The 27,509-nt window shown below is 38.0% G+C and overlaps 1 protein-coding gene across 7 annotated transcripts in view; it reads right to left on the reverse strand.

Annotated features, from left to right (window-relative positions):
- Positions 1-27,509, reverse strand: part of EIF4G3 (eukaryotic translation initiation factor 4 gamma 3) — a 370,046-nt gene that overhangs the window by 122,517 nt on the left and 220,020 nt on the right. For 6 of the 7 annotated variants that reach the window (XM_088843307.1, XM_088843294.1, XM_088843302.1 and 3 more), the window contains 3 exons: positions 23,155-23,252; positions 21,103-21,225; positions 5,733-5,841 (listed from right to left, as the gene is read on the reverse strand). In XM_088843307.1, the coding sequence (XP_088699433.1) occupies positions 5,733-5,841; positions 21,103-21,225; positions 23,155-23,252 (330 nt within the window). The remainder of the gene's footprint in view (positions 1-5,732; positions 5,842-21,102; positions 21,226-23,154; positions 23,253-27,509) is intronic. The other variant, XM_088843292.1, reaches the window with a different exon arrangement.

The raw sequence follows: 27,509 nt of genomic DNA on the forward strand, positions 1-27,509 counted from the left end.
GGAAAAGCCCGTGAAAATGGAACAGAGGAAGGTCAAAGGAAGGTCCGAGGACCAGAGTGAGGACTGCAGGTAGAACAGCACTCCTGACTAAGCCCAATCTGCATAGGACAGGCCCAGGGGGAAGAAAAAACATATAACATATAAAAAGAGAAGCCAAAGGGCTCTTGCTCCCTCCCTCGCTGGGCGTTCTTCTCTTCACGTCTTTGGATCGCGTGCCCTCATGCCTTGAAGATGGATTTTCCTGCTATCTTGTAAATAAAATAGAGCTGTAACACTGAGCTGTAACACTGATTTGTCTAAGAGCTATATCACGGTCCGTTCGAGACCTGAGAGCTATAACACGGTCTGTCCAAGATCCGAGAGCTGTGACACGCCGAGGGGGCTTTAATGTCCGTCACTCCAAATCTTTGTTGTGACAAGACAAAGAACCGAGGAGCATACACTCGCCTGACACAGGTAAACAAACATGATTCATGCCTAGGAAGATAAAATCAGAGAAGACTTAGATTGTTCTGTTTAGGAAGTACAAGACTGGAAACCAAACAGGCTCCAGTGGTAAAAAGAGATACTCATGAGTATGTTCGCCAAATGCAAACAAAAATTTTAAGTGCTGCTAAAAGACAAAATAAACTGAAAGGGACTTAACTTTCTAAGCCAAAAATCTTTATGCATCAGTGAAACTGAGTGTTTACAATAAATTTCAAGTAAACCTGTCAAAGAAAATATGCTCATTAATCAGATAAACAGATGGCAAAATTAAACTGTTAAAGGCTAATTCATTCACTGCAACTACTTCTACTGGCTTTAAAATTCATTTTAATTGATGGGCTTGGCGTCTAGTGTTTCTAAAACTCTGCCTATTTACTATAATGGAGAAACAAGGTCAATCGGTTTTCAAAGCCAAATACCTCAGACTAAGTTGTCCAGGCAAGAGACAAAAACATTTCAAAGAAATACATCTATTATATTTATTACGTGTAATTTGTATTTATTAAAATATCCCAAATGAATTTCCAATTCACTGGAATCACTGCTACAAGGATCACCCACATTATCAGATACCACTTTTAAAGCACATCAGAATATTGACCATGGAATGAAAGAAACCTAGATGAATGAAGCATCAGAAAATAGCAAATCTCGCGTTAACAAGAGTATACCACTCAACTATTGATTCAGGAGAGTAAAAAATCAAGCAAAAGCAGACTTGTGAAACTTCCATAGACTCTTAAGAAATAGCTAACATTAATAAAGAAAACTAGAAACAGAAATTTTAAATTATTTTTGTGAGCTCCTCATTCTGAAATAAGTCCTTTAATGAATTCATTAAGGTTTTAATATAGAAAGCTGAAAGAAACAGTATTTCACAAAGAATACTAATTTTATTTCTCTTAAGAACTTTTACTATTAAAAGTATGCTTTGCAGAGCCATGCTAGTTTGAAATCTAATATATTGCATTCAAAATGTTTATACTATTTGGCCATTTTTAGGAATCTGTGGGAATTTCATCTTGAATTTTTTTTAAGAAAATAATCATTGAAGAGTGAGCAAAGACAGGTGTGGAATATTTAAAGCAACTATTTATAATAGCAAAAATAGGAAAAGAAATTAAATGTCTACCAATAAGGGATTTGTTAAAGAAATAATGGCCTGGGAATATAATGGCATATTATTGCAATCATTTAAAATAGTTTTTAAAAGAGTATTTAATGATATAGAAAGGTGTTTATAATAAAAGACACTTTTTAAAAAACAGGGCACAAAACTGCACGTAGAGAATAAACTACTGGTAAAAACAACAACAATAAATATAATACTAACATATATCCATATGAGAAAGCCTAGAATTACACACATGTTATTGTTGATAATGGCTATGGACAATGAGACAGATAATTTTTCTTTCTGCTTAACCACAGTTTCTATAATGAATGTCAAACTTATAAAAAGGAAAAAACTGCTCCCTTTTATTCTCACAGGGTAGTGAAACCACTCTCGTAGATGGGCACCCTTTGGTTGTCAGGAGCTACACGGGACAGAGTGTTAGCATCACTTAGTGGGCAAAGACCAGGAATGCTAAGTATCCTGCTGTTTGAGGGACAGTCTCATGTGACAGAGAACAGTCTCATCCTAAATTTCCAAAGTGCCCTTACTGAGCTACACTGGTATAACAACTGGTTGAATTTACAATACTATTCACTGCATACCTACTCTACATCAAGTGCTTTAAAAACATACTAAGGCACAGGTAACTTTTATTTGTATTTAATTATACATACCATATCCTCAATACACTGGACTGAATACACTTTTTCAAACATTGTTCAATCATTTAAGCTGTGTCTCTACACTATCAACACCGACTCAAAGTTTTAATTCCCTCTACAGTCTTTCTATTGATACAAATCAAGTTGAGATCTTCCCTGTCTTTTTTATCAAGTACCAAAACAAATGGGAAATGACATATTTGTCTGAAAACTTGGTCTGCATGTAACTAGTCCAACTGTTCACATCAGAAACAGAAAACCAGACCATTATGGCAGCTATTATTTATTAAGCACTTAATATGAGCCAGGAAACAGGTAAAATACCATATATACTTAATGTCCTCTAAGTCTTAGAATCGCCAGTGGGATAAAAACTGTTATGTTCCTAGTTTACAGATAGGATTTTAAAAATTAAAAGTGCAAGAAAATGAAAATGATTTCAAATTCTAAATTCTTCCAATTCAGCGGGGGAAAAGGCAAGTTTATGGAAAAAGAAGTGTTAAAGTGAATCAAACTAGTGGGAGACTTTGGGGATAAAATGGGATCCCAGTACAAACCGTCAGTAATATTTCCATCACGAGAGAAAAAACAATCTGAACATAGAATACAGAATCTATTGTTTCTGAGGATAATGTAACAACTTTTGAAAACAGTGCAGTTTTGTATTCTACTTTAATTTCAAAATGAATCTACAGTTAAGAAACTTTTTAAAAAACTTTAACTGTAAAAAAACTATCTGAAAAATGATGAACCCTTTCTAATGTTATTTGAATTACATATATTTAGTTTAAAAAAGAAAACTATTCTAAAAATTAGTAAATATATTGACAAGTTATGGACAGAATTAAAAACAGAAAATCAGTATTACTGAGTTTTCTGGAGAATTGTTATTACTTGAGGAAGATAGCAGTAGTCCCGAAAAGTTACTGTAAGCCCTATGAAATATATTTAAAATGGAAGCTACTCTTTCATCAAGGTAATGTCAAACATTTTTGAATTCACCCAAATCCACATTAAACATCAATTTGAAATGCTGATTTTATTATGCAAATTTCCACTAGGCATAAAAGAAAAAAATGAGAGAAAACAAAGAATTTTGAATTTCTCCTCCCATAAATCAATGCTTAAATGTGGCAAGATACACTGCTATTGCTAAGTCACTTCAGTCGTGTCCGACTCTGTGTGACCCCATAGACGGAAGCCCACCAGGCTCCCCCGTCCCTGGGATTCTCCAGGCAAGAACACTGGAGTGGGTTGCCATTTCCTTCTCCAATGATTGAAAGTGAAAAGGGAAAGTGAAGTCGCTCAGTCGTGTCCGACCCCTGCGACCCCATGGACTGCAGCCCACCAGGCTCCTCCATTCATGGGATTTTCCAGGCAAGAGTACTGGAGTAGCCTGCCATTGCCTTCTCCGCAAGATACACAGGTATCTCCTAATCCAGAAATCTTAGGTCAGAGCTACCACCATCAAAATATTATGAATTCTTCATACCATACATCAATCTACAGAGAAAGCCAGCTTAAAGAAAGTATTTTAAGGCCTCTCTGCTTGGTAAGTCTTAAGTGTGTTTAGCATAATTATAACTATCAAAAAAGATTATGACCACGCAAAAGAAATGACATCCTGAACCCTGAAAATTCTTAACTCAGACTGAAAGAAATCTGAATGCTGACTCAAGACTGCTTGATCAATAGGAAGTAGCCTTCCACAATACCTACAAACTGCCCTCCTGCAAGGTGAATGGTTTTAATACTAAAAATTTAACTTTAAACATGTTATGAGTCTCTGACTCTGAACACCGCTGAAAGAAGTATTTGACAGTGCAACTTGTAGAAGCATTCGGTTTAGGATACGTTACTTATGTTGTGGTTCAGAACTATTTCATAAAACAAAATTTAGGACTTGTCTCTGTTCAAGAATACTAGGCTACTGAATACTAGAGGGAACGAATACCATACTACTTTTGCATACTGTAAATTAACATCAAAAGCATGCATGACAAGTTTGTGAGAGTGATTAACTTGTAATTGTAGTCCAGTGAAAAAACAATAATACTAAATACCTCCATTTTCATTATTTCCCAAACCCAATGCTTTTTGAAGAGTAATTTTTAGAAAGTATAGAAAGTACACATCAGCTACAGAATAATAAGGTGAGGAAGAATAAATAATTCAAGAAAACAGAAAACACATATGATTTTAATCATTCTTAGAATAAAGTCAAAAACATTATAAAAGTATGAACAAAGTAACCTGCCTCCCCCTGTACCTAATGAACTCTCCCAATTTTAGCTAAAAGGTCAACCTAAATCCAACTAGGCAGGAAAGAAGGAGAGGCTATGATATCCCACTTTCTGGCATGAGATTTCCCTTCAGGTTTCCTATGTTTAATCCAAGAGGTAACATGTGTACTTATTTCACCAAACATTTGGTCCCTCATGTCCAAGGTTAAGAGGGGAGATTCTGGATAATAATAATGGCTGCAATTTTGTTGTTGTTGTTCAGTCAATCAGTCGCATCCAACCCTTTGCGACCCCACGGACTGCAGCACAACAGGCTTCTCTGTCCTTCACCATCTCCCGGAGCTTGGTCAAACTCATCCATTGAGTCGGTGATGCCATCCAACCATCTCATCCTGTTGTTCCCTTTTCCTCCTGTCTTCAATCTTTCCCAGAATCAGGGTCTTTCCCAACGAGTCAGCTCTTCACATCAGGTGGCCAAAGTACTGGAGCTTTAGCTTCAGCATCAGTCCCTCCAATGAATATTCACGGTTGATTTCCTTTAGAATTGACGAGCTTGATCTCCATGCAGTCCAAGGGATTCTCAAGTCTTCTCCAACACCATGGTTTGAAAATTTACTAGTTGTAATTTATGAAGTGTTTTTCCAATGCTTGGCATGTCCCCATAACAACTCTATAAGGAAGCTATTCCTCATTCCATTTAGTAAATGAAGAAATTAAGATATTCAGCATAATGACTCATCAAGACCAAATACTGCCGGATGCAGTCAGGATCTGAACTCAGTACTACCTTCAACTGAGGCTACAGAAGCCAAGCTTGTAAGAAGGAACGTCTTTTGTTTTTAAAAATAGTAAGATACACATGAACATGCTAAACTTATGAACAGAAACTGTTATTCTGATAAAGCAATATATACATCGATTTATCTTCCCAAACCTTGTTCCCAAAGAAACCATTTAAGGCAGCTAAGCTTATACCTATAAATACACATTTGACAATGAGGCATTAACAATATGTAGAAAAACTCATTCATTGTACCATACCTACTACTTTACTTTCTTAGAGGCAGAACACTTTCCTATCTCAAAACTTTTGTTACAGAAGTGGGCATTCTAGATAATCCTCACATGTTTCATTCTTACTCTTAATGTTGAGGCAACACAATTAAGTTTTTTAGAAAAAGAGACTAAAGGTAAGAGGGAGGAAAACAGTCGTGCACAAACCTTGCTTCTGGTCGCTCACTGCAGTGACAGGGGTGCTGGCAGCAAGATGAGCGTTCTCCACAGTCCCATAGACCACAGGGCTGTGCTCGGGGACCTGGCTGGGCAGCTGCTGGGATTTGAAGTACAAAAAAGGGTGATAATGAGCGTGCGAACATAAAAACTAGCAACATGGAACCCAAGCAAGTGGGGAAGACAAAGTAAGGCAGGAGGTCACAAAATTAAAAAAACAAAAAACAAGGAAAGCAAGGAAAAAATATATAGGCCAGTTTAATAAATTCAAAAAGTATATGGGAAGACAAGGAAGAAAAGGAAAAGAGGCAGCAAGAAAGGGGAGGGAAAAGAGATGATTAATGTTAACCATAGCAAGAGAAGACTGCACAACAATTATTAGTACAATGCATTCTCCAGATGTCACATCTGAGAAGGAATTCAGCGTCTTCTCAGTCAAGACCAATGGGACTTGGCCAACTAAATTACCTAACAAAGTATTGATAGTTCATCAGTCAAAAACAGGACAAACAAAACATGATGGGTTTTAAAATCAGTTACTGATACAAGAAAACAATACAGAATGGTGATTCTTATCATTTGTCCATATAATCATAAGAGGTGAAATGCAACTTGGAAAGCCTTTAAAGGAACTTTCACCTTAAAATGTCCTTTCTGGGTCAAGGATGATATATTCTCAGAGGCAGAAAGCTGAGTAAAATATCTGGCTTTTCAAAGGTAAGAGAAAACTCTTCTTTGCACTCAGCCAGTATATGAAATACGTCCATCAAAATCCTAGCAGAGTAGGTTGAAAAACACTGCAGCCGTTTTTCAACTTAGAGGGAACAAGAATTACACAAGAAAGAACAAGAACATTCAGTCTAGACCACATTCCAGTTAGGTATTTGTTCTGGACTTGAGGGTTACACAACAGCCACACAAGAAAGCAGTGTCTCTCCTCGGAGATCTAAGGTCAATTTTTCATAGCTATAATCGTCTACATCAGATTCTACCAGTGCTATCAGAGCAGAGCTCCCTGCACAATCTGATTTTTACTTTTTTGGACGGTAGGGGGAAATTCGGGATAGACAGGGCCACTTAAAAATGGGAGTTTATGAAAAATATTTTTGAATCAGTATGTCTCACAGAGAGTAGGAACATAAAATGAAATATGAGTTCAAACATTATTTATAATGTCATTTAACTAACTGCTTTTCATGATGTACAATGTGCAATTTATGTAAGACTATGTATGATGTACAAAAGAACAGATAAAAACACAGAAAATAGTATTATTTCACCTATTTATTTTAAAGTACTCACATTCCACAATTTCTCCTAAATGAAGACCACTAAAATTATATTTCCATATATAAAAAATGAAGAGAGTTTCTATTTTGAACTTTGAATCACTGACAAATGGACAGTAATACCGTGATTATTCTACCCTGAATTCTTAGTTCCAGTGGGAAAAAAATTTTATTATTAAAATTTGAAAGTTAGGAAGGAATCATAGCTTTAAGGGAAAATAATGGTCATTCTTCTGCATCCACAGATGTGTGACCCACAGATATGCAGAGTTGACTGTACTACTCATTTTACTTTTTAGACTTTTATAGACTTAAACATTTGCAGATTTTGCTATCTGTGGGGGTTCTGGAACCAATCCCCTGTGGATACCGAGGGACGACTGTAGGGGACTCAATGCGATTCTATGGCTGAAAACAGCTCTAGAACAAAGTAAAGAGTCTATGCTATGTAACATTTATTAAATAGTCATCTACATAACTCAGGAAAGAAAGACCTGTATATTGTGTCACATTTACCAGAAAGAAATAAAATATTAACTACTTCAGTAGTTTGGGAAATGAATAATTGATTGTAAAAAGGGCATCTGCTGAAAGAAGGTCACCAAAATAAATGACATACATGGTGAAGGCGAGATTCTTAAGGCAGTAAAAGACTGACGGTATCTATAAGTATCTATAAACCTGTATAGATCAGAGAGCTGTTTAATCTAAGATTAAAACACCTTCAATCATATTAAATAGACAACTGCATAGACATTTTTCCATCAACAAAGCGCTAAGAAGATTTTATGTATAAAGATTTATAGGAAAGGAGCAACTCATAGTTGGCTGGTTAACTCATAGTTCCAAATCCAGATATCTAATACATAGACTCAGAATGCTAGGAAAGTACTCAAGTTTCCACAGCTACTAACTTCCCTGGTAGTCCAGTGGTTAAAAAGTTCAAGCTTCCAGTGCAGGGGACACAGGTTAGATTCCTGGTCAAGGAACTAAGATCTCACCCACTGCCCACCGCAGCCAAAAAAAAGGTAATGCTCAGCTGTAAAATGAACAGGAATCAAAGATCTCACAAAGTCATACAACTTCAGCATTCTCTAAAGCCTCTGACAGGACCAAGAAAATAACACACAAATACACATCAATACTTTAATCTTGCTTCCGATTAATTTTAATTTAGAATAATCTAAAATTTTAGCTAACCTCAAACTTCATCTCTTCTTAGGTAACATGATCTACTCTGTTGAGAATATATTTAAGGAATTTCAAAATCACTGCATTTCAGTCACTTTCACTATTGGCAGGCATGAAAATTTACAAAAATCAGTCTGGAAAGTCAATTGGTATCAAAATGTAAAATAATTCAACAAAGATGATCAGAGTTAGGTTTACTGGCAACATCACATTGCTGCAATACTTCATGATTTATTTCATTGGTAAATTCCCTCCCCACACCAAATTTTTCAAAACCAAAGTTCTATCAGAAGAAAAAAAAAAATCTCACTTTTCAAACAGAGTGTTAAGGAAGCTTATTTAAAGTTAAGTATGGCAAGATATCACACACTTGATAGTATCCAAAAAGTGAATTCCCTTCATAAAGATTACTTGAGAATCTATTTTGTTAAGAACGTATACATTAAATTTGAAGTACTAGCCTGAAGGGAGATTGGTAGATGTGGGCCCACTGGAAAACTTCATTAAAAAAAAAATAAGAGTACAACACGTAACAAAGGTTAACAGTATCTGGGACTGTCTTCAATACTTCTTTGTACAGTTTAAAATTCATTTCTTAAGAGTAGATAAGATGGCAGAGCAAAAAAGAGGGAGCTTACCTCCTCTCACAAGCACATCAAAATCTCAACTGTCTATAAAAAACACCATCAATGAAAAAGACTGGAGCCTACCAGAAAAGATCTTCTACAATTAAAGAAGTAAAGAAGGAACTATCAGATGGGTAGGCAGGCAGACTCATGACAGAACCAAAGCCCATACCTTTGGGTGGGCAACGCACAAATGAGAGCAATCATATTGCAGAGGATCTCCAATAAGAGTACGAGTGAGACTCCCCAGTCCAGGGGTCCTGCACCAAGAAGATGAGACCCCAGAGTATGTAGCTTTGAAGGCCATTCTGGCTTAATTTTGGAAGCCCCACAGGACTGCAGACAATAGAAACACCACTCTTAAAGGGTGTACACAAAACCTTATATGCACTGGAACTCAAGTCAAAAGCAGTAATATGTTAGGAGCCTGGGCCTACTTGCTGGTCTTGGGCAGTCTTCTGGAGAGTTGGGGAGAGGGGGGCAGAAAGGGTGGTGACTGTGGCTCACGCTGAGGACACAGATAATAACAGTGGCAGCCATAGTTGGGGACATTCTATTGTGTGAACACTGCTCCTGGCTCACTAGCTCCAAGATCTAATCCTAATCCCACACAACAGCTTTAGGCACCAGCGCTGGGATGCCTCAGGTCAACCAACTGGGCAGGAACAGAGCCCCACCCAAGACTTCCTGAGCCCACGGTCACCTCTAGACATGCCTCAAGACATGTCCCTTCCCACCTGAGGGCCAAGAACTCCCTTCCAACCATCAATAGGCAACCACTGTCCCTTCCCTCAAGGAAGCCTGCTTGAGACACTATACCAGCCTCATGCCACATGGGGCAGACACCAGATGCTTCACTACGATCCTTCAGCCTGCAGACCCAGCCCACTCACACCAGGCCAGACCTTACCCTGGGGTCAGTTGGGCCGAGGATCAGTTCACTAGCAGGCCGACCTAAGTTTCAGGACACCCCGGATGTGACACCCAACTGTCTTAAGGATCTGGCTCCCCCACCAACAATCTGAAACAAGTTCTAAGATCACTGAGGCCTGCAGCCAGACCTCAGGAACCAGTTCTGCATGGCACTACTAACCCCAGGACCTGGTGTAAGCTGCCACTGGGCAGGAAAACAGCCTCAGAGTCTGTGGGACTCTGACTCCACCCACCAATGAGTCAGCACTAGGTCAAAGGCCCCCGAGGAATCTACCACAAGCTATCTGCTGGTCAGGCCCACTGAACGGCACCGAGCAGCATCCACACAAGGCAGGGCCTGGCAGTCAGTTACACTAAGGGCCAAGAGGCTACCAGATCAGCCACACAGTCAGCCTGATACACAAGAAGGACCAGCTTAGCCCTCTGAGCAGGAACCCCTACGGCATGCAGCTTGAGTGACAAGAGGGAACCGCACTGCTGGGGTAAACAGGGGGTCTCCTACAGAAGGACATTTCCCCAAGGGTGAGAAATGTGACCAACCTACCTCATACATAAAAACAGAAAAAAGCAACTCAGACAAAATGAGGGGGCAGAGGAACATGTTCCAGGTGAAGGAACAAGACAAAACGGCAGGGAAAAACTAAGTGAAGTAGAGACAGGCAATCTACCAAAAAAAGACTTCTGCGTAATGATCACAAAAATGATAAAGAAGTCAGGAGAAAAATGGATACAGAGTGAGAACTTAGAAGCTTTTAACAAGAGTTAGAAAAATATGAAGAACCAACCAGAGATGAAGACTACAATACGTGAAATGAAAAATACACCAGAGGAAATCAGTAGTAGACAGACACCGAGGAGCGGGTCAGGAAGCTGGAAGACAGAGTCATAGGATTCACTACACTGAGCAGAAAAAAGAAAACAGGGCTGCTTAAGAGACCTCTGGGAAAACAGCCAGCACGCTAAATAGTCACATTATAGGGGTCCAAGAAGGGGGAGAGAGAGAAAGGTCCTGAGAAAGTGGAAGACTCTATCCAACAAAGTTCTTGTTCAGATTTGATGTATAAATCAAAAGCTTTAGAGGCAACTGAAAGCTAAAAGGGTTCAGCACCACCAAACAAACTTTACAACAAATATTAAAGGAACTTCTCTACACAAATAGAAACAATAAAAATGCAAAATGAAAAAATTCACTGGTAAAGGCAACATGCCTAAGCCTTTGACTGTGTGGAAAATTCTGAAAGAGATGGAAATACCAGACCACCTGACCTGCCTCTTGAGAAACCTGTATGCAGGTCAGGAAGCAACAGTTAGAAATGGACATGGAACAAGAGACTGGTTCCAAATAGGAAAAGGAGCACATCAGGCTGTATATCGTCACAAAATAGCCAAGATTTTATAATAACTGTAAACGGAAAAGTAACCTTTAAGAGTTATATAAAAATTTTAAGATCAGATTTGACAGATTTAAAAAATAAAATTCCTTTGTCTTGACATAACCGACATTGTTTCTACCACAAAAGATGTCACCTTTATTTACTATCTATTTTAAACTTGTATATGACAGGATGCTTAAGTACAGAAGTAACTGCAGACAGGAGACCAGCAGCTATGGTCTCCCAGGGTTCACATGCCTATTTTCATATTTCTGATGAGATAAGAACCGTTTACATTTTAAACAGTTAAGGAAATTTTAAAAGAACAATATTTCATGACACATGAAAATTACAGGAAACTTACAAAGTTTTATTGGAACAGCCATTGATTTACATATTCTCTATGGGTGCTTTCATGCCACAATGGCACAGTTGAGTAGTGGTGAAAGACAGTTGGCTGCAAAACCAAAAAATGTGTAATGACTGGCCCTTCACAGAAAAAGGTTGCTGACTCCTATTGTAATTCAGAGAGAAAGAGGCTCCAAATAGTTACAGAAATAACCAAGATGCTGATGTAATTATCGCAAGAGGTTCACATTTCATCATTTATGTGTAACTGATTCTTCAAAGTCCCATTTAATGACTTTAAAGTTAGCATTGTAATAAATATCTAACATGTTAAACATATACAAAGGGGTCCCTGGTGGCTCAGATGGTAAAGTATCTGCCTTCAATGTGGGAGACCAGGTTCGATCCCTGGGTTGGGAAGATTCCCCTGGAGAAGGGAATGGCAACCCACTCCAGTAATCTTGCCTGGAGAATTCCATGAACAGAGGAACCTGGCGGCCTATGGTCTAAGGGGTTGCAAAGAGTCGGACACAACTGAGCTACTAACACTTTCTCTTTAGAACAGCTAATGAAAAGGTATTAACCAGTCACAGACATATACAAATCCTAGGGATAAACAAGTATTGCCCATAACTGAGAAACATTATGAAGATGAGAATGGACAAAAATAAATGGCACCAGGAAAAAGGACCAAAACATGCTTCTTTTCTAAGTGAGAGAGAGAATTCTCTAACAAAGAATTCTCTTTCTAAGAATTCACTCTTAGAAAGCTGTGTGTATGTGCATGCGGGAACTCAACATGTTGTTTGAGTTCTTCCCCTGGCATCTATCACATACAAAACATTGAGAACCCATGGAGAATAAAACAGAAAAATCCTTAGCTTCTACAGCTTATGATTCTTTCAAGGGAAGTACATTAAAGAATAAAACCTGTACACACACCCACAAAGAGGAACAATATTCAACCATAAAAAAAGAAATCTGCCCTTTGCAATAGCATGAATGGACCTCAAGGTCCATACTAAGTGAAATAAGACAGAGAAAAAAACACAGTATGATCTACCCTGAACGCAAAATTAAAACAAAAGTCAAAGAGGAAGAGAAAAGATTGGTGGGGGGTAGGGTGGGAAAAGGTACAAACTTTCAGTTATATTTCATAATTCATGGAATGTAATGAACAGCGTGGCAATTACACTTAATAATACCATATTACATATTTGAGATATGTAATGAAATATGCAAAGTGAGTAGATCTTAAAAGATCTCATGGATAAAAAACTGTTCTTTTAACTATGTATGGTGGTGACAGGTGTTAACAAGACTTACTGTGATCATTTTCCAACACATACAAATATCATTACGCTGTATATCTAAAACTAATGTAATGTGATATGCCAATTATACCTCAATTAAAAAGTAAAATGAACAAGCAGGCAAGATGAGGCAAGGAGATGAGTAAAAAAGTTACTGTTCTTTATAGAAATTGAAGTGGTTCAGAGAATAACAGCAGCAGCAGAGATGGTGAAAATGAGCCAGACAGGACTTGTTGATAAAATGGTTGTGGAATATGAAACCAAAATTGAAAGATGACTTCTAGGCTTACTGTCTGAGCAACTGGCGCAGACTATGGAATAATTTACACACAGAAAAATACAAGGGAGCACACCAAACACCTCAGGAAATAGTAACACAGGATTCACAAACTCAAATGCTCTTGTAAACAAATAGGTGACCTAAATATGTGACTCAAGAGTGTAAAACAGAACAATGAAACAAAGAACGTATGTCTAGATTAAAGGCATTCAGACTGATGAAAACTTTTTTTAAACAGTAACCTAATTGATATAACACCACACATCTGCAATACAGAGAACCGCTTCCTTAAAGGTATCAGGAATGCTGAAGGAAAACTCAAACACTCAACGTAAAATCTGTCAGGCTTAACAAGAGGGCATGCGTGCTAAGTCACTTCAGTCGTGTCCTACTCTTTGCGACCCTATAGACTGCGGCCCACCAGGCTCCTCTATTCATGGGACTCTCCAGGCGGGAATACTACAGTGGGTTGCCATGCCCCCCCCCGCCCCCCCCGCCCGGGAATCTTCCCAACCTAGGGAACGAACCTGCATCTCTTATGTATCCTGCATTGGCAGGAGGGTTCTTTACCACTAGCACCACCTAGGAAGCCCTAACAAGAGAGTTAACGGGGCTAAATGACAACAACAAAAACTTTAAAAATCAAGAATAATGTGGATAAAATTCACTGTAAAATAGTAAAATATATTAAAAGCTACAGTATGTAAGACAGTACAGTGATTGTATAAAAGCGGATCAATGGAGGGAATTCTTTTGGCAGTCCAGAGGTTAGGATGCAACACCAGCAATGCCCAGGGCAGGTTCAATCCTTCGTTGGGGAACTATGATCCTGAAAGTCGCAGGTCACAGCCAAAAACAAAAACAAGAACAGATCAGGGGACTGTAAAGGTCAGAAGACGACCCAGGAATATGTGATAACTCAGTAAATAATTAAAACATCTAAAAACAAAGGGTCAGTGCAGAACTATTCAATAAATAATGAAACAAAGAGACAAACTGCTTGATTAAAAAAAGGAGAATGAGAAGAAGAAAAAAGCAAGCCCCAAATCTCATTGTATGCATCAAAACAAATTCCACATCAATCAAAGATAAAGGTAAAATAACCAAACTTAAATACTGCTCATTTTATTATCTTTGACGGCAAAATCTTTCAAAGTTTGAGCCACAAATCATCAGTTACTTATTAAAAACCAGAAACCTGTGAACAGATGGGGGAGAGAAGGAAGGCTCAAGAGGGAGGAGATATACTAATGATTATGGCTGATTCGCACTGTTGTTCAGAAAAAAGCAACACAACACTGTAAAGCAACTTTGCTCCCACTAAAAAACAAACTAAAAACTACAGAGGAAAAAAGATTATTAACTTCTGTATAACAGAAAGTATCGTTGAAGTTAAAACACAATCATCAAACTAGAAAAAAAATTACAAATGGCAAAGGGATTTCTTTAACATTTAAAGAATGCTTATTTATAAGAGAAAAATCATCACTCCAAAAGAAATGTGTACAAAAGACATGAACATAAAATTCACACACACACAAATAACCAATGAACATCAAAAATTTAACTCCACAAATCAATAAATAAAAATTAAATGAGGTATTATTTTGAAATCTATCAATAAGGCAACAATGTAAGGAAATGGGTATTCTCTTACATTGCTATTAGGAGATTACCTGGTACATTTCTGGAGGCTATAATCCCAAAGTTGTTCATCACAGCACAGTTATTATTAATCACAAACAGGAAAGAATACAAATACATATCAATTAAATAAACTAGGGCATATCCAAAGAAGGAAATACCATGTAGCCATTAAGAATTATAATACCTATAATCAAACAGGAATATTCTGCATGATCGCTGAAAACACAGTACTTATACAATGTCACAGGGACCTCCCTGGCAGCCAGTGTTTAAGATGCGACAATTTCACTGACATGAGCTTGGGTCTGATCCCTGGCCAGGTAACTAATATCCCACAAGCCGAGTATTTGACCAGCCAAAAAAAAAAAGTCATGGATAAACCCAGATATATTCAACTATACGTAGGAAGGTAGGGATACACACACACACTCACTCTGAAAGATGTCTGAAAGGATATTCAACAAAAAGTTAACAGTTAACTCTTTGGTAATAAAATTAATGGCAACAATGTCTTCCTTTACTACTCCTTTCCAATGAAGATCATGAAGATCTGTAATTTTTATACATACAAAACGAAATCACTGTAATTTTGAAAATATATCATTAGCAGTAGACAAAAGACTAAACCTGATCGCTTTTTGAGATCTCTTACAAAACTTCTTGTGATCCCCTACTAAACATCATGGTTACTGCATGACTATGAGATGCAATGCAACCGTTCAATGTCTGGTAATAAGTGGCAAAGGACAGGATTTTCCTACACATGTAAAAATACAAGGTACACTTTCTTTATAACCAAGATTCAGATTTAGTATATCTGGTGTAAAGTCATACCACTCTTAATAACAAAGGCTTTCACAAAATTTGGTGAAGCCCTATGAAGAAATATAGTTCAAGAAAAACTAAAGAATCATGTAAAATAAAATTTGGGCCTCACTGGTGGCTCAGATAATAAAGAATCTGCCTGCAAGGCAGTAGGCTGGAGTTAGATCTCTGAGTCGGGAAGATTCCCTGGAAAGCAAATGGCAACCCACTCCAGTATTCTTGTCTGGAGAATCCCATGGACAGAGAAGCCTGGTGGGCTACAGTCAATGGGGTCACAAAGAGGTGTACATGACTGAGGAGCTAAGCACACACTTTCCATATAATTGAAAAATGTTATTTTTAAGCCAAAGGAGGTTACTAATGAGAAATTATTAAAGATGAAGAATGATACGATTTAATTCAATAACCAGGATCTTTACAGCACTCATCATACTCCAGTATTCTTGCCTGAAAAATCCTATGGACAGAGGAGCTTGGCGGGCTCAAGTCCAAAGGCGCTGCAAAGAGTCAGACACAACTGAGCACCTTTACCATACCATACCATACTTGAGATGAAAAAACGACATTTTAAAAATTAAGAGTGGATTTGTTTACATTATATAGGTATTTCTAAACTCTTTATGCAAGAACTTACCTACTTAGTGTACTTACAAAATGAGTATTATTATCTAAACATTAGAAACTAACTTTGGTTAACTGTTATTGCTAAGACTATAAAAATGAACTAATTAACTGATGGCCAGATGATTTCCAGGTATCAAATTTATAAGAAGCTCTTCAAAAGACTGAATAACCTGCTGACTCTGGTAATTTTCCCAAAAGACAGGAGAGGCTAATATGTGCCAGCAATAAATAATCTTTCATCAACCCCTGTGACACAGGACTCCCCCAAGTAATATCTGTGCTTCATTTTAAGAGTACTGCTTATTAATAAAACAACAGAAAAAGAAAAGAAGAAAAGGGAGTAGGGAGAGGAAATAAAGTATATAGTTCATTTCAAAATTTTAAGTGATTTTAATCCACCACCCCTTTGGGGGGAGACAATTCTGGAACACTTGCCTATTCAATCAACCCTCAGTATCCACGGGAGACTGGTTCTAGGACAGCTTGTTGATAACAAAATCCTCAGATGCTTAAGTCCCTTACGTGAAAGCGTGTAGTATTTGCATTTAACCTCCTATATATTGGGTTGGCCAAAAAGTCTGTTTGGGTTTTTCTGCTTGGAAAAACTCAAAACAAATTTTTTGGCCAACTCAATACTTTAAATCATCTCTATACTATTATAACACCTAATACAATGTAAATACTATGTAAATACTTGACAGTGTATGGTAATTTCACCTTCTGCTTTTTGGAACTTTCTGCAATTTTTTTCTGAATATTTTTGATCCCTGGTTATTTGACTCTGCAGGTGAAGAACCTACGGATAGGGAGAGCTGACTGAACAACACTATGAATTTATTTCTACCCTACAGGGTCCAAAGCAACTTTCAGTAAGTTACACATTTCTTAACACAAAAATGTTCCTTGTGACTCCCTGCTACCAACAAGGGATACAACTGGGAGACTCTGAAGGACTGATTACTTAGGATAATCCCTCATTCTACAGATGAGAAAAACAGGTGGTTAAAGGACTTAACATTCTGACCCAAAGTCATAAACCTCGATAGAGTGGAGACCAGCATCAGGTACTCTATTATTCTATGGTGTCCATCTCGGCACCTGTCTGAATGGGCACATGGACACAAACATGTACACACTTTTAATACATCTGAGACATCTGAAGGAGTTATTCCACAGATCATTTTAAAACTTAGGAAGCAGGAATATTTAAACTCAATCTACGCTTCAGGACAAAAACAGAAGCAACAAAAACCTGTTTCTCCTTTCCATTCTCCTCCTCCAATACAGTTTCTCTCAATTAACTCCTCTTAGCTTGCTTGTTTGACAAAATCAAACTCATTATCCCCCTATTCAAAACCCATGTCTATTTCATGTTATATTTTACTATAAATCCCAGAATCTAAACTTCAAGAATCACCCCTGATTCTTCCCTCTTTCTAAGAGCCAGGGGAACCATGAAATGTGTACCTGGACCGTACTGGTTTATGCCTGGTGTCTCAGCAAAATGATTCACAGCATCCCCATTCATTTCTAAAACTGCCAAAATTTAGATGATAATTTATACAGTCACCATTTTTATAATCCTTACTTTCTTAGAAACCAGGTGATGAATATTTCTCTGACTTCCTCTCGTTCAACTGACTTCCTAATTTATCATCAGAAATGATAATAGTCTCCCTTCATTCAATTTCCCATCATCAAGTGCCTTTTTGCATATATAGCCACTCTGCTAACACACCCTCTCTTTCCATTTTGTGAATACCAATCTGGGAACTCAGACCAAGTGGCATTTCTGCTGTGAAGCCTTCAAGACACCTCCAGTCATCCTCTGTGCCTCCTGAAATAATAACTGCAATGCTAGTAACACAGACATAGAGAAAAGACTTGTGGACGCATCGGGCAAAGGAGAGGGTGGGATGAATGGGGAGAGTGGCATGGAAACATACACCACCATGTGTAAAGTAGAGAGCCAGCGGGAATAGGCTGTGTGACTCAGGGAGCTCAAACCCGGACTCTGTGACAACCTAGAGGGCTGGGATGGGGTGGGAGGGAGATTCAAGAGGGAAGGGACATATGCGGACCTATCACTGATGCATGCTGATGTATGACAGAAACCAACGTAATACTGTAAAGCAGTTACACTTCAATTAAAAAAAAGTAACATAACATTTGTTGAATGCTCATTATGTTCCGAGCTTAAGCAATTTTAAGTATTTACTTAATACTTATAACAACTCTCTGAGGCTTTATTTCCCTCATTTTTGAAAATGTGGAGCTAAAGTTTTAGAAGATTAAGTAATCTGGCTAAAGTTACAAAATTAAGCTAAGGAACCAGGACTTGAAACCAAGTATATCTGATTCTAACCCAAAGCCCCTACCCTGTACTATATCTCACCGGTACCAACCATCATTAATGGGTGTCTCTGACCCAACACATTTCAGTTTGTGCTGTAACTGTGACCCACCTGGTCACCTTTGTGCTTTAATGCTTCTCAGTATATCCTTCACAGGAGCATCAGTCAAGTATCAGCAAGTATCCTCTATTTACCTTAGAGAGAATGGGATGACCTCAATCATAGCAAAAGGGCTTTGCTATTCACAACACATGCAATTGTGACTCAAAGCAGGTACTCCATAAAGCCAAAAGCAATACAGTGTTTGCTATTCAGTCATAAAGTCTGAAACAGGTTGTCTCATCTGCTATCTAACTAACTAGAATGTGATTCAGGATCTATTTAGAATTAGGCCACGGCTACAAACAAGCAGTTTCACAAAATCTAAAGGGTTTACTTGAGTGGCATAGTGCTATTTATTGGTAGAACTGGGTTGTCATTTAAAACTTGCAGATTATTTTCACAGAGATTTCTAGCTTCTTTTGAAACTGCAGGTCAACATTGTTACATGCTGTAACAATTAGGCATTAATGATTGCTTCCCTTAACTGGGGATTATCCTCTCTTACTCTATGTGTATCATTCTATGAATTCCTAAAAAATGAAGGCAAGTGTCAGTTGCCATCATCATGCCTGTGCTCTTGCTGTTCTTAAGAGGAAAATTAAATATTTCTAGTACATATGTCTCTTAACAGGTTATTTATCCATTCCATGAGTTTCATGCATTTGGAAAGACAGCAGATTGGTGTGTATTTAAATGCAAACTAATAAAGTAATGCTTCATGATGATTTTATACCTCAGAAAGAACTACCAACATTAGAATAATTGACTGATGATCTTTATCAACTAAAAGTGTACATTCAGTGGGCTTTATGATTATCCAAACACATACATTTATATTCAGGCCTGGGATCCCTGGAGAATGATAAAGAGCAAAAGGATGCCCATGGCTAAGGACAGAGAGATAACCAGCAGAGGGTAGGATCAAGCTCTGTAAGACTAAAGAAAAACAAACCAACCTCACAGGGAATTAAAATGTAGAAATACATGCTCTAGTTGAGAATTTAAAATAAACAGTTTGACAACAACAATATTTTAATTAAGGTTGGAAAATGCAGACCAAAACTGAATTGCCCCTATGAAAGAATCCTGTTTTTGTGATAGGATGCTCCTACCTAACAGAGCACATAAAGTAGATTAATTTAAATGTTCAAATGTTGCTTGTTCCACATTCACATCCAGGGACAAGACTGAGTATAAGCCCTATTCAGTCACTCCAGATTTGGAATATTCCTGGGGAAATAACAGAGCATGGTAAAAGGCTCTAATAACAATCATCAATATAATCTCACAATTCCTATACCTAGTGGTTACACATTTTACTTTGCTAGCTGATGGAAGATAAAAGTCAGCCAGACAGTGTCATCGTGGCCAAGTAAAACACGTCATTACACAAAGTCTCAGGTTTGAGGCTTATTCAAAGTTCACATATTTTCAAGTGGCTCTAAATTTAAACGTGTATTTGTGAGCTCAATTTTTAAAGGACTTTTTTTACCCTGTACAGTACTACTAAAATCAAGTCAACGGTGGGTCATTGTGAAGTGTCTTATATTTGATCATCCATATCATTTGTTTGTAAACTGGGCTCTCAGGGGTACCTCACCATTCAGCCACAAGAGGGAGAAGCAAGGAGATCCCTAGACCTTAAGAACATTGGTTACGTCTGTTCTATATGCTGAGTATTCACACTTTAGATATTGTGAAAATTTGAAATTGTTCTTCTCCTCGGAATGGTTTAGCCTAGTTTAAAATAACCTAATGATGAATTCAAAATTCTGTCATTCTCTATTATAGTCTACTAAATCCCAGCTCCTCCTGGAATGCCTTAATGTCTAAAAGCAGGAAAGTGAGCTCTTAGAAGATCATTGATAACCACATTCTGCAACAGGAACAAACAAGTGTTTGACAGAAGTTACTAAAAACCTTTGTAAATAATTAAAGAAGACACCCTCCACACAAGCTCATTTAGGCAGGACTTAAAAGTAAGAGGTACAACTGTAAGACATTTAAATATGCTCTGAAAAAACACAGGCAATCATCTCAAACAAAACTGTTCAGTGAAGAAGTTTAAATTCTCTAATTTAATGTTTGTATTATCATAGTGTGTAGCATTTAATTCCTAAGATTCCATATTGAAAATATAAAATGCTCATTTGGCAATGAGGCTTCGATGGGAACGCAGCTCCTTTTGGTGCCCAGCAATAATTAGGAAGAGGGGCCACAGCTATGCTCTGAGTGTGAAGACAATACAAAGAAACATTACCAATAAAAATTTGGAAGTTATAACGGCTTACAAAGAGAAACAAACATGTCTGTTTAAAAATCATTTAGATATTCGAGGCTATGAGACAACTGATGGAAAGGAAAAAAGTACAGTCAAGTGGCTACAGAAGAAAAGAGTTCAGCAGAGGTTAGTGACAGATACACACCATCATCCATCACGGCATGCTCTGTCTTACCTGAGGAGGAGTAGGTGTGGAAGTGGGTCTCCCTATAGGTGGAGTAGGATTTCGGCTGCCACCTCCAGACATAATCTCCTCTGTTATGTCTTTACCTCCCTGGTTTGGATCCCGAATTCTTATCTAGAAGGTTATAAATTAAGATGGCATATTTACAGATGGGTGTCTACATAGTAGATTTATAGGAATATGATGTATAAAGGTGCAAACTGGGAAACCTGTCAAACATCAAAGCTGATAAACACCACATCTGACTTGATTTCAATCACAGAACCATAGGGTGTCATTCAAAGGAATTTAGGCCATTCGTGGTGGCTTGAACCAAAGTAGCACAAGCTAGTATGAAACCTAGTTGGATGAATTTCTAGGTCAAAAAGCAAACTATTAACATTTATCTTTTAAGCAATGCCAAACCAATTTTATTTATAATGCTTAACGTAAGACAAAGTTCAAAAAATAGTTGTAAAATATGCAAGTTACTCTCAAGTTTTAAAGGCCTAAACGGTTCTCTAGCAAAGTGAAAAATATTCATATCCTAGGGCAAAGAAATAGAGGTTTCTGTTGCAGATAACCTTATATATGTATGTAAAGATGCTCAATGCAATGCTGTTTTTTTCCAGCAAAGACACAGAAAGATCTTAAAGGCTGATCAAAAACATGGTAGTTAAAACTTTATATTACATCCTTACAATTAAATAACAAACAGCAGTAGAAAAAATGAGATTGCTCTACACGTACTAATGTAAAGTGACTGTCAAGATGTATTGGTAAATGAAAAGATACAAGATACAGAACAATGTGGATGGTAGTCCGGCAATTTTTTGAGGGCCTATGTTTACAGACAACAGTGGAGAAGGTACTATATGAAGATGGAACAGCTGGGTCCAGGCCCTTTGTCCTGGGACAATGCTGAGACGTAAAACCCTCCTCCTCTGCTTGTCATTAAATCCAGAGCTTACCAAGCTCTGCGTGGCTTCTTCAGAATTTGCAAGAACTCACTAATAAAACCACCTGAACCTGGAAGCTTTCTGGGGAAGAGGTTTAAGATTCCTACTATCAGTTATAGAACCTTGTTTCTGCTATAGTTTTACATATTACTTTTCAGTCTATTTGCTCCCCCTTCTTCTTCAGTAACACATTTTAATGCTGTATTCCGTTTTCACTGCCTTTAAGTTAACTTTTCTGCATTCTAATAATGTTCAAGTCCTACATCTACCACGCTGTTTCAACATTTCCAAAGCATAGGTTTTCACCTGTAGTGTCAAGATACACTAGCATGTATTGTATATTATGACATGTGCACAAAAAATTTGCGTCTGATAAAAAAAAAAAAATTCTGAACCTAACTAATTTTTATTAAATGTGAGTGACATTATTCACATCTATTTTATCTGTGTGAATCTGAGACACTCTTATAAGTATCACTCATTTGTGTTCTGATGTTTTAAAAGATTGCAAGCCATTCGTCTATAAAATATTCTGCAGTGCATAGTTCTGTACTGTACCCTAATTCCCTTAGGCCTGAGTGAATGGACAGAGGCAAAGCTTCTGTTAAATTTATTAAAAACAATTACAACACATTCTCTAAATTCTGCTTTCTGTTTCTTAAATCTGCTCCATCAGAAAGATTTTCCTCACTGTCCCTAGTACTCTATTTTCTCTTATGCTATTTTTCCCCATCAATTCACATTTGATACAAAGCTGATTAGGGTTAAGGTTCAAAGACAGCATGGATGTGAGAACTCAGCTCAAACTCCTCCCACTTAGTAAGACCTCAGAAGACTAAACCTTCCCAGTTCTAGAGCTGGGTGGCAGTTAGCAAAGCTAGCTTAGCACATGTTGAAAACTGGTATTAAGCAAAGGGTACTTGCACCACCTCGTTACAGGCTCACACAAACCTCCAGGTGCGGTGGAGAGGATATAAGGGAAGAACAAAAATTAGCCCTCATTTCTGAACTGAGGTGAGTAATTACTACAGGTGTAGGTAAACTTACTTGATAGAAAATGGACATTCAAACTTTAAAATGAGAAAGACTAACAAACATGTCTTACTGTTTTTTTCTCTCTCTTGGCTGGAGGGGGCTGCTGCTGCGGAGGCACTATGATAGGTGCTGACTGGTACACTGGCTGACTTGGGTAAAAAGGCGTTCCTAAGGAATTAGAAAACAGTGAAAAAAAGCATTCAGTTACTCTGTCAACCACTATAAGACTGGTAATGACACTGTGACTCTAGGCAATTCGTTTTTAAAATATAAAAAAACAAGCATCCTTCTCACTTATCTCTTTCCACTAGCTCACCCCTTTCAGCTACTGAAGTGGTTAAAGAATGATTCCCAAACAGTCATAATCATATATTTTTTTTCAGCAGCCACTAGAAAAAAGGAATTAAATAACCAACTCCTGCAAACTGACACCAGAGATACTGTTTTAAAAAAAAAAATCTACTCTGGGTGCTCACTGCCTCCAAACATGATTTTCAAACAAAAGTTTGTGTGAATATGTTCTGCATGTGGGTTTGGTCAGGGGCTGGATACTATAGCTCATCATCTTGTGGGCTGGGGTGGTCTAATTCTTCTCTCTACTTGCGGAGAACCACTGCCACGGGGAGCCATCATAAAGGCTTGAAGAACGCCCTATTGTTGGGGCTGCAAAAAGGCTGGGAAAAAGCAGCCTAAAGTCCAGGTACTTAAGTATCCAGGGCTTCCCCTGTAGCTCAGTTGGTAAAGAATCCGCCCGCAATGTGGGAGACCTGGGTTCAATCCCTGGGTTGGGAAGATCCCGTGGAGAAGGGAAAGACTACCCACTCCAGTATTGTGACTTGGAGAATTCCATGGGCTCTATAGTCCATGGGGTCACAGTCGGACACAACTGAGCAACTTTCACTAAGTATCCAGGTTCCACCTTTCAAACTACATTTTCTACCATTCTCAAACTCCACACCTTTGCTTCAGGGACAACCTATTCCTACCCCTTGAGTACATCAATCTCAACATTGTTCATGCCTTTGAGTACACTGGTCTTCTGCCTGAAATTAACCTCTTCCAACCAACCACACCTCAATGAATCCTTTTTAGTTTTCAAAACTTTGACTATTATTACAATTACTATTAAACCAGAGGACTTATAGTAGAGTGGTAAGAGGTCAGATGCTGGATATTTTTGAAGACAGAGCCTACAGACTTGCTAATGGATCGGATGTGAGTATGAGAGAAAGAACTGTCAAGGAAAATTCTTAAGGTCTTTTGTTTGAGCAAATGGAAGAATGAGGTTCTATTTATTGTGTTACTTTATTTATTTATTTCCTGGGATGAGGAAAAGTAAGACTTTAGGGCAGAAAAATTAAGAGTTCAATTTTGGACATGAAAAGTTTTGAGATTCTTATCAGATTTTCAAATCAAGATATCAAATATACAAAAAGAGGCTCAAGTCTGGAGCCAGAGAATAGTATCCATTTTGGAATTAGACTATATGGACAATATTTAAACCATGACACTGGGTAACCCAGGAAATGAGTACAAACAGAAAAGAAGCCCAAGGACTAAACTTTGAAGCACTCTATGTAACTTATTTTTTAAAGTAGTACCTTTTTATTTCCTTTGGCTGTGTTACATGCCTTGTGCGATCTTAGTTCCCAATCAGGGATTGAACCTGGGCCCACGGCAGTGAAAGTACAGAGTCCTCACCACTGGACCACCACAGAATTACCAAGGCACTTTATGTTGATTAGAGGCCATAGATATGAAGAGAACACAGCAAAGGAAATGAAACAGGAAACCAAGGCAGTGGTTGAAGTGAAGAAAACAGTCTACGAATGGGCAGAGCACATTCTATGTCAAATGGTACTGGGATGTCAGGTAAGGTTTAGCATAATGAAATTCACTGGTGACCTTGACAAAAGTTGTTTAGACTGGGGTGGAGTGTGCATCCTCATTAGGGTGGGTTCAGTAATGAATGAGATGAAGGAAAAGGAAGACAGTATAGATAGCTCTTTTTCTTAAAAGCTTTAAAAGGAAGTAGAAAAATGGGCTATGGGTGGACAAAAATATGAAGTAAAGCAAATCTTTTTTAAGAAAAGATGGGAATGAAACAGTATACCTGTATGCTGATGGAACTAATCCAGCAGAGGGAGAAGAAAATGATATTAACAGGAAAGACGAAAACTGAAGAGTAAATGGCCTTAAATGGGTACATACACACATGACGGGTGCATAAGGGACGGCTGGCCTTTAGCAGCCACACCAACAAGAAGGACAAATGTGTACTAAGGTAGTTAATACTGGTAAAAACCCCTGGTGCTTTAGTAAAAAGTCAAATAATGTAGCTCTATTATCACTGTCATTATCGACATCACCACCATCCCACCATTATCATAATAATCTTCAAGCAGAAAATTCTTGGAAGCACTATGATTTTCAGTATCAGAACTCTGCAGGTATCAATCCGGTTTTGAGAATCAGATTTGGAAAAGAACTAAACAGGGCTGATCTAAAGAGCACAACTAGGATCTGAATAGGTTGTGTGTATGTGTGTGTTGGTTGCTCAGTTGTGCCCGACTCTTTGCGACCCCATGGATTGCAACTCATCAGGCTCCTCTGTCCATAAATTCTCAAGGCAAGAAGACTGGAGTGGCTTGCCATTCCCTTCTGCAGGAGATCTTCCCAACCCAGGGACTGAACCCAGGTCTCCTTATTGTGGGCAGATTCTTTACAGTCTTGAGCTACCAGGGAAGACCTCTGAATAGGTTAAAAGACAAAAAACACTTTAGCCATCCTCTAGAACCAAGCAAAGAACTATCAAAGTAGAACTCAAATAAGCAATTCTATGCTACCACATTACGTCACTAGCTCCCAAACTGAGAAAACAACACCCTAAAATTGGTGTCAAATGCTGCTACCCAAGCAATACATTTTGCTCACCTTGCCATATTTTTTAAGCTGGGTGAAATAAGATCCAAAAGGTGAAACATCCCTTAAAAAAATCAGATTCTTCTAATGAAATATTTTCGAGTCAACACGACTGGGGCAGAGGCTGATGAGGCTGATGTATAATATATGTATAATAAATACCAACTGAATAAACCTGAGAGAGTAGGATAGTCTCAATATGGCTGTGGTTAAACACCGAATTAGTGAAACAGTTGATTAACTGTAGACCCCAGGAGAGCAGGCCTTCTGCCCTACCAGACAATAGTTTTGTTTTATAACCTAATCCAACTTCTTACATCCGTTCCGTTCCGTTCTGTCGCTCAGTCGTGACCGACTCTTTGCGACCCCGTGGACTGTAGCCTACCAGGCTTCTCCGTCCATGGGATTCTCCAGGCAACTTCTTACATAGTCAAAGACATTTAAAAAACATTTATCTATTCTATTAAAAATGTTAATCACTTTTGCATGCACATATCAGGTAAATTACCTAATGTTTCTGGACCTCTTATTCATGGAAGGAGGTAGATCTGTCTAGATCAGCAGGTCCAAATCCAGCTTAATACCATTTATTTTGTAAATAAAGTATTATGGGACGATAACTACAGACAGCACTTCACTCTCTCTGACTGGTTTCCCACTGCTATGGGAGAGCTGAATGGTTGCAACAGATCTGCAGAGCCTGACCTATTTGTTGTACACAGCACAGCCCTTTAGAGAAAACGCTTGCTGACTCTCCTTCTATCCAGTGGTTCTGCGAACCCCGGTCTATACAGAAGCTGTCAATAATATATGGCAACATTTGTAAAACAATAACCATAAAATACACACACACATAATTATAGGCTTGCCAACCTGGACACTATTGGAAAGGACTGTTCCTGTCTTAAAATTATTTTAGTCCTATTCCTTTGTTATTAAAGCAGGCTTCCTATATGAAATAATACAATAAATAGCAGTTTTATTTAAAAGCCTTATTGGCAAAATTTTAAATGTAATAGTTATGTATGTTTCTTCCTTTATTTTACTTTGTATTTATTTCACTTGTCCAGGATACTGAAAGGGCTGGGAAAAAAAATCAGACTTCTTCTCAATGGCAAAACCCAAGCATAAACACCACACAAACAAATTCTGAAAGGCAGGGGGAATAATACTTCAGCATCTACATTCCAGAAAATACCTAGCCCAAATGTCTTACATATTGCAGGTCTTCCAAAACCTTTCAAAAATCTTCCATTTTCCAAAGAAACAAAGAAACTATAGTGGCTAAATATGCAGGTTGGCACATAAAATCAATGTATCCCGTACTACCCCCATCATAATAATAATGTGGTATATAACTGCATCACTGAACACAGTATTGCTGCTTTGCAAAAACACAATCTAACTGAATTTGATGCCAAAAGTTACCCAGCTACACACACCATGAGGGACAATGACTCCCTCAGCTCTTAGGAACGGAACCAGGTGCCCAAGCCCCCCCCA

This window comes from Moschus berezovskii, chromosome 2 (genome assembly GCF_049115385.1).
Source record: "Moschus berezovskii isolate FMDL1 chromosome 2, NW_MosBer_1.0, whole genome shotgun sequence".
Taxonomy (NCBI): domain Eukaryota; kingdom Metazoa; phylum Chordata; class Mammalia; order Artiodactyla; family Moschidae; genus Moschus; species Moschus berezovskii.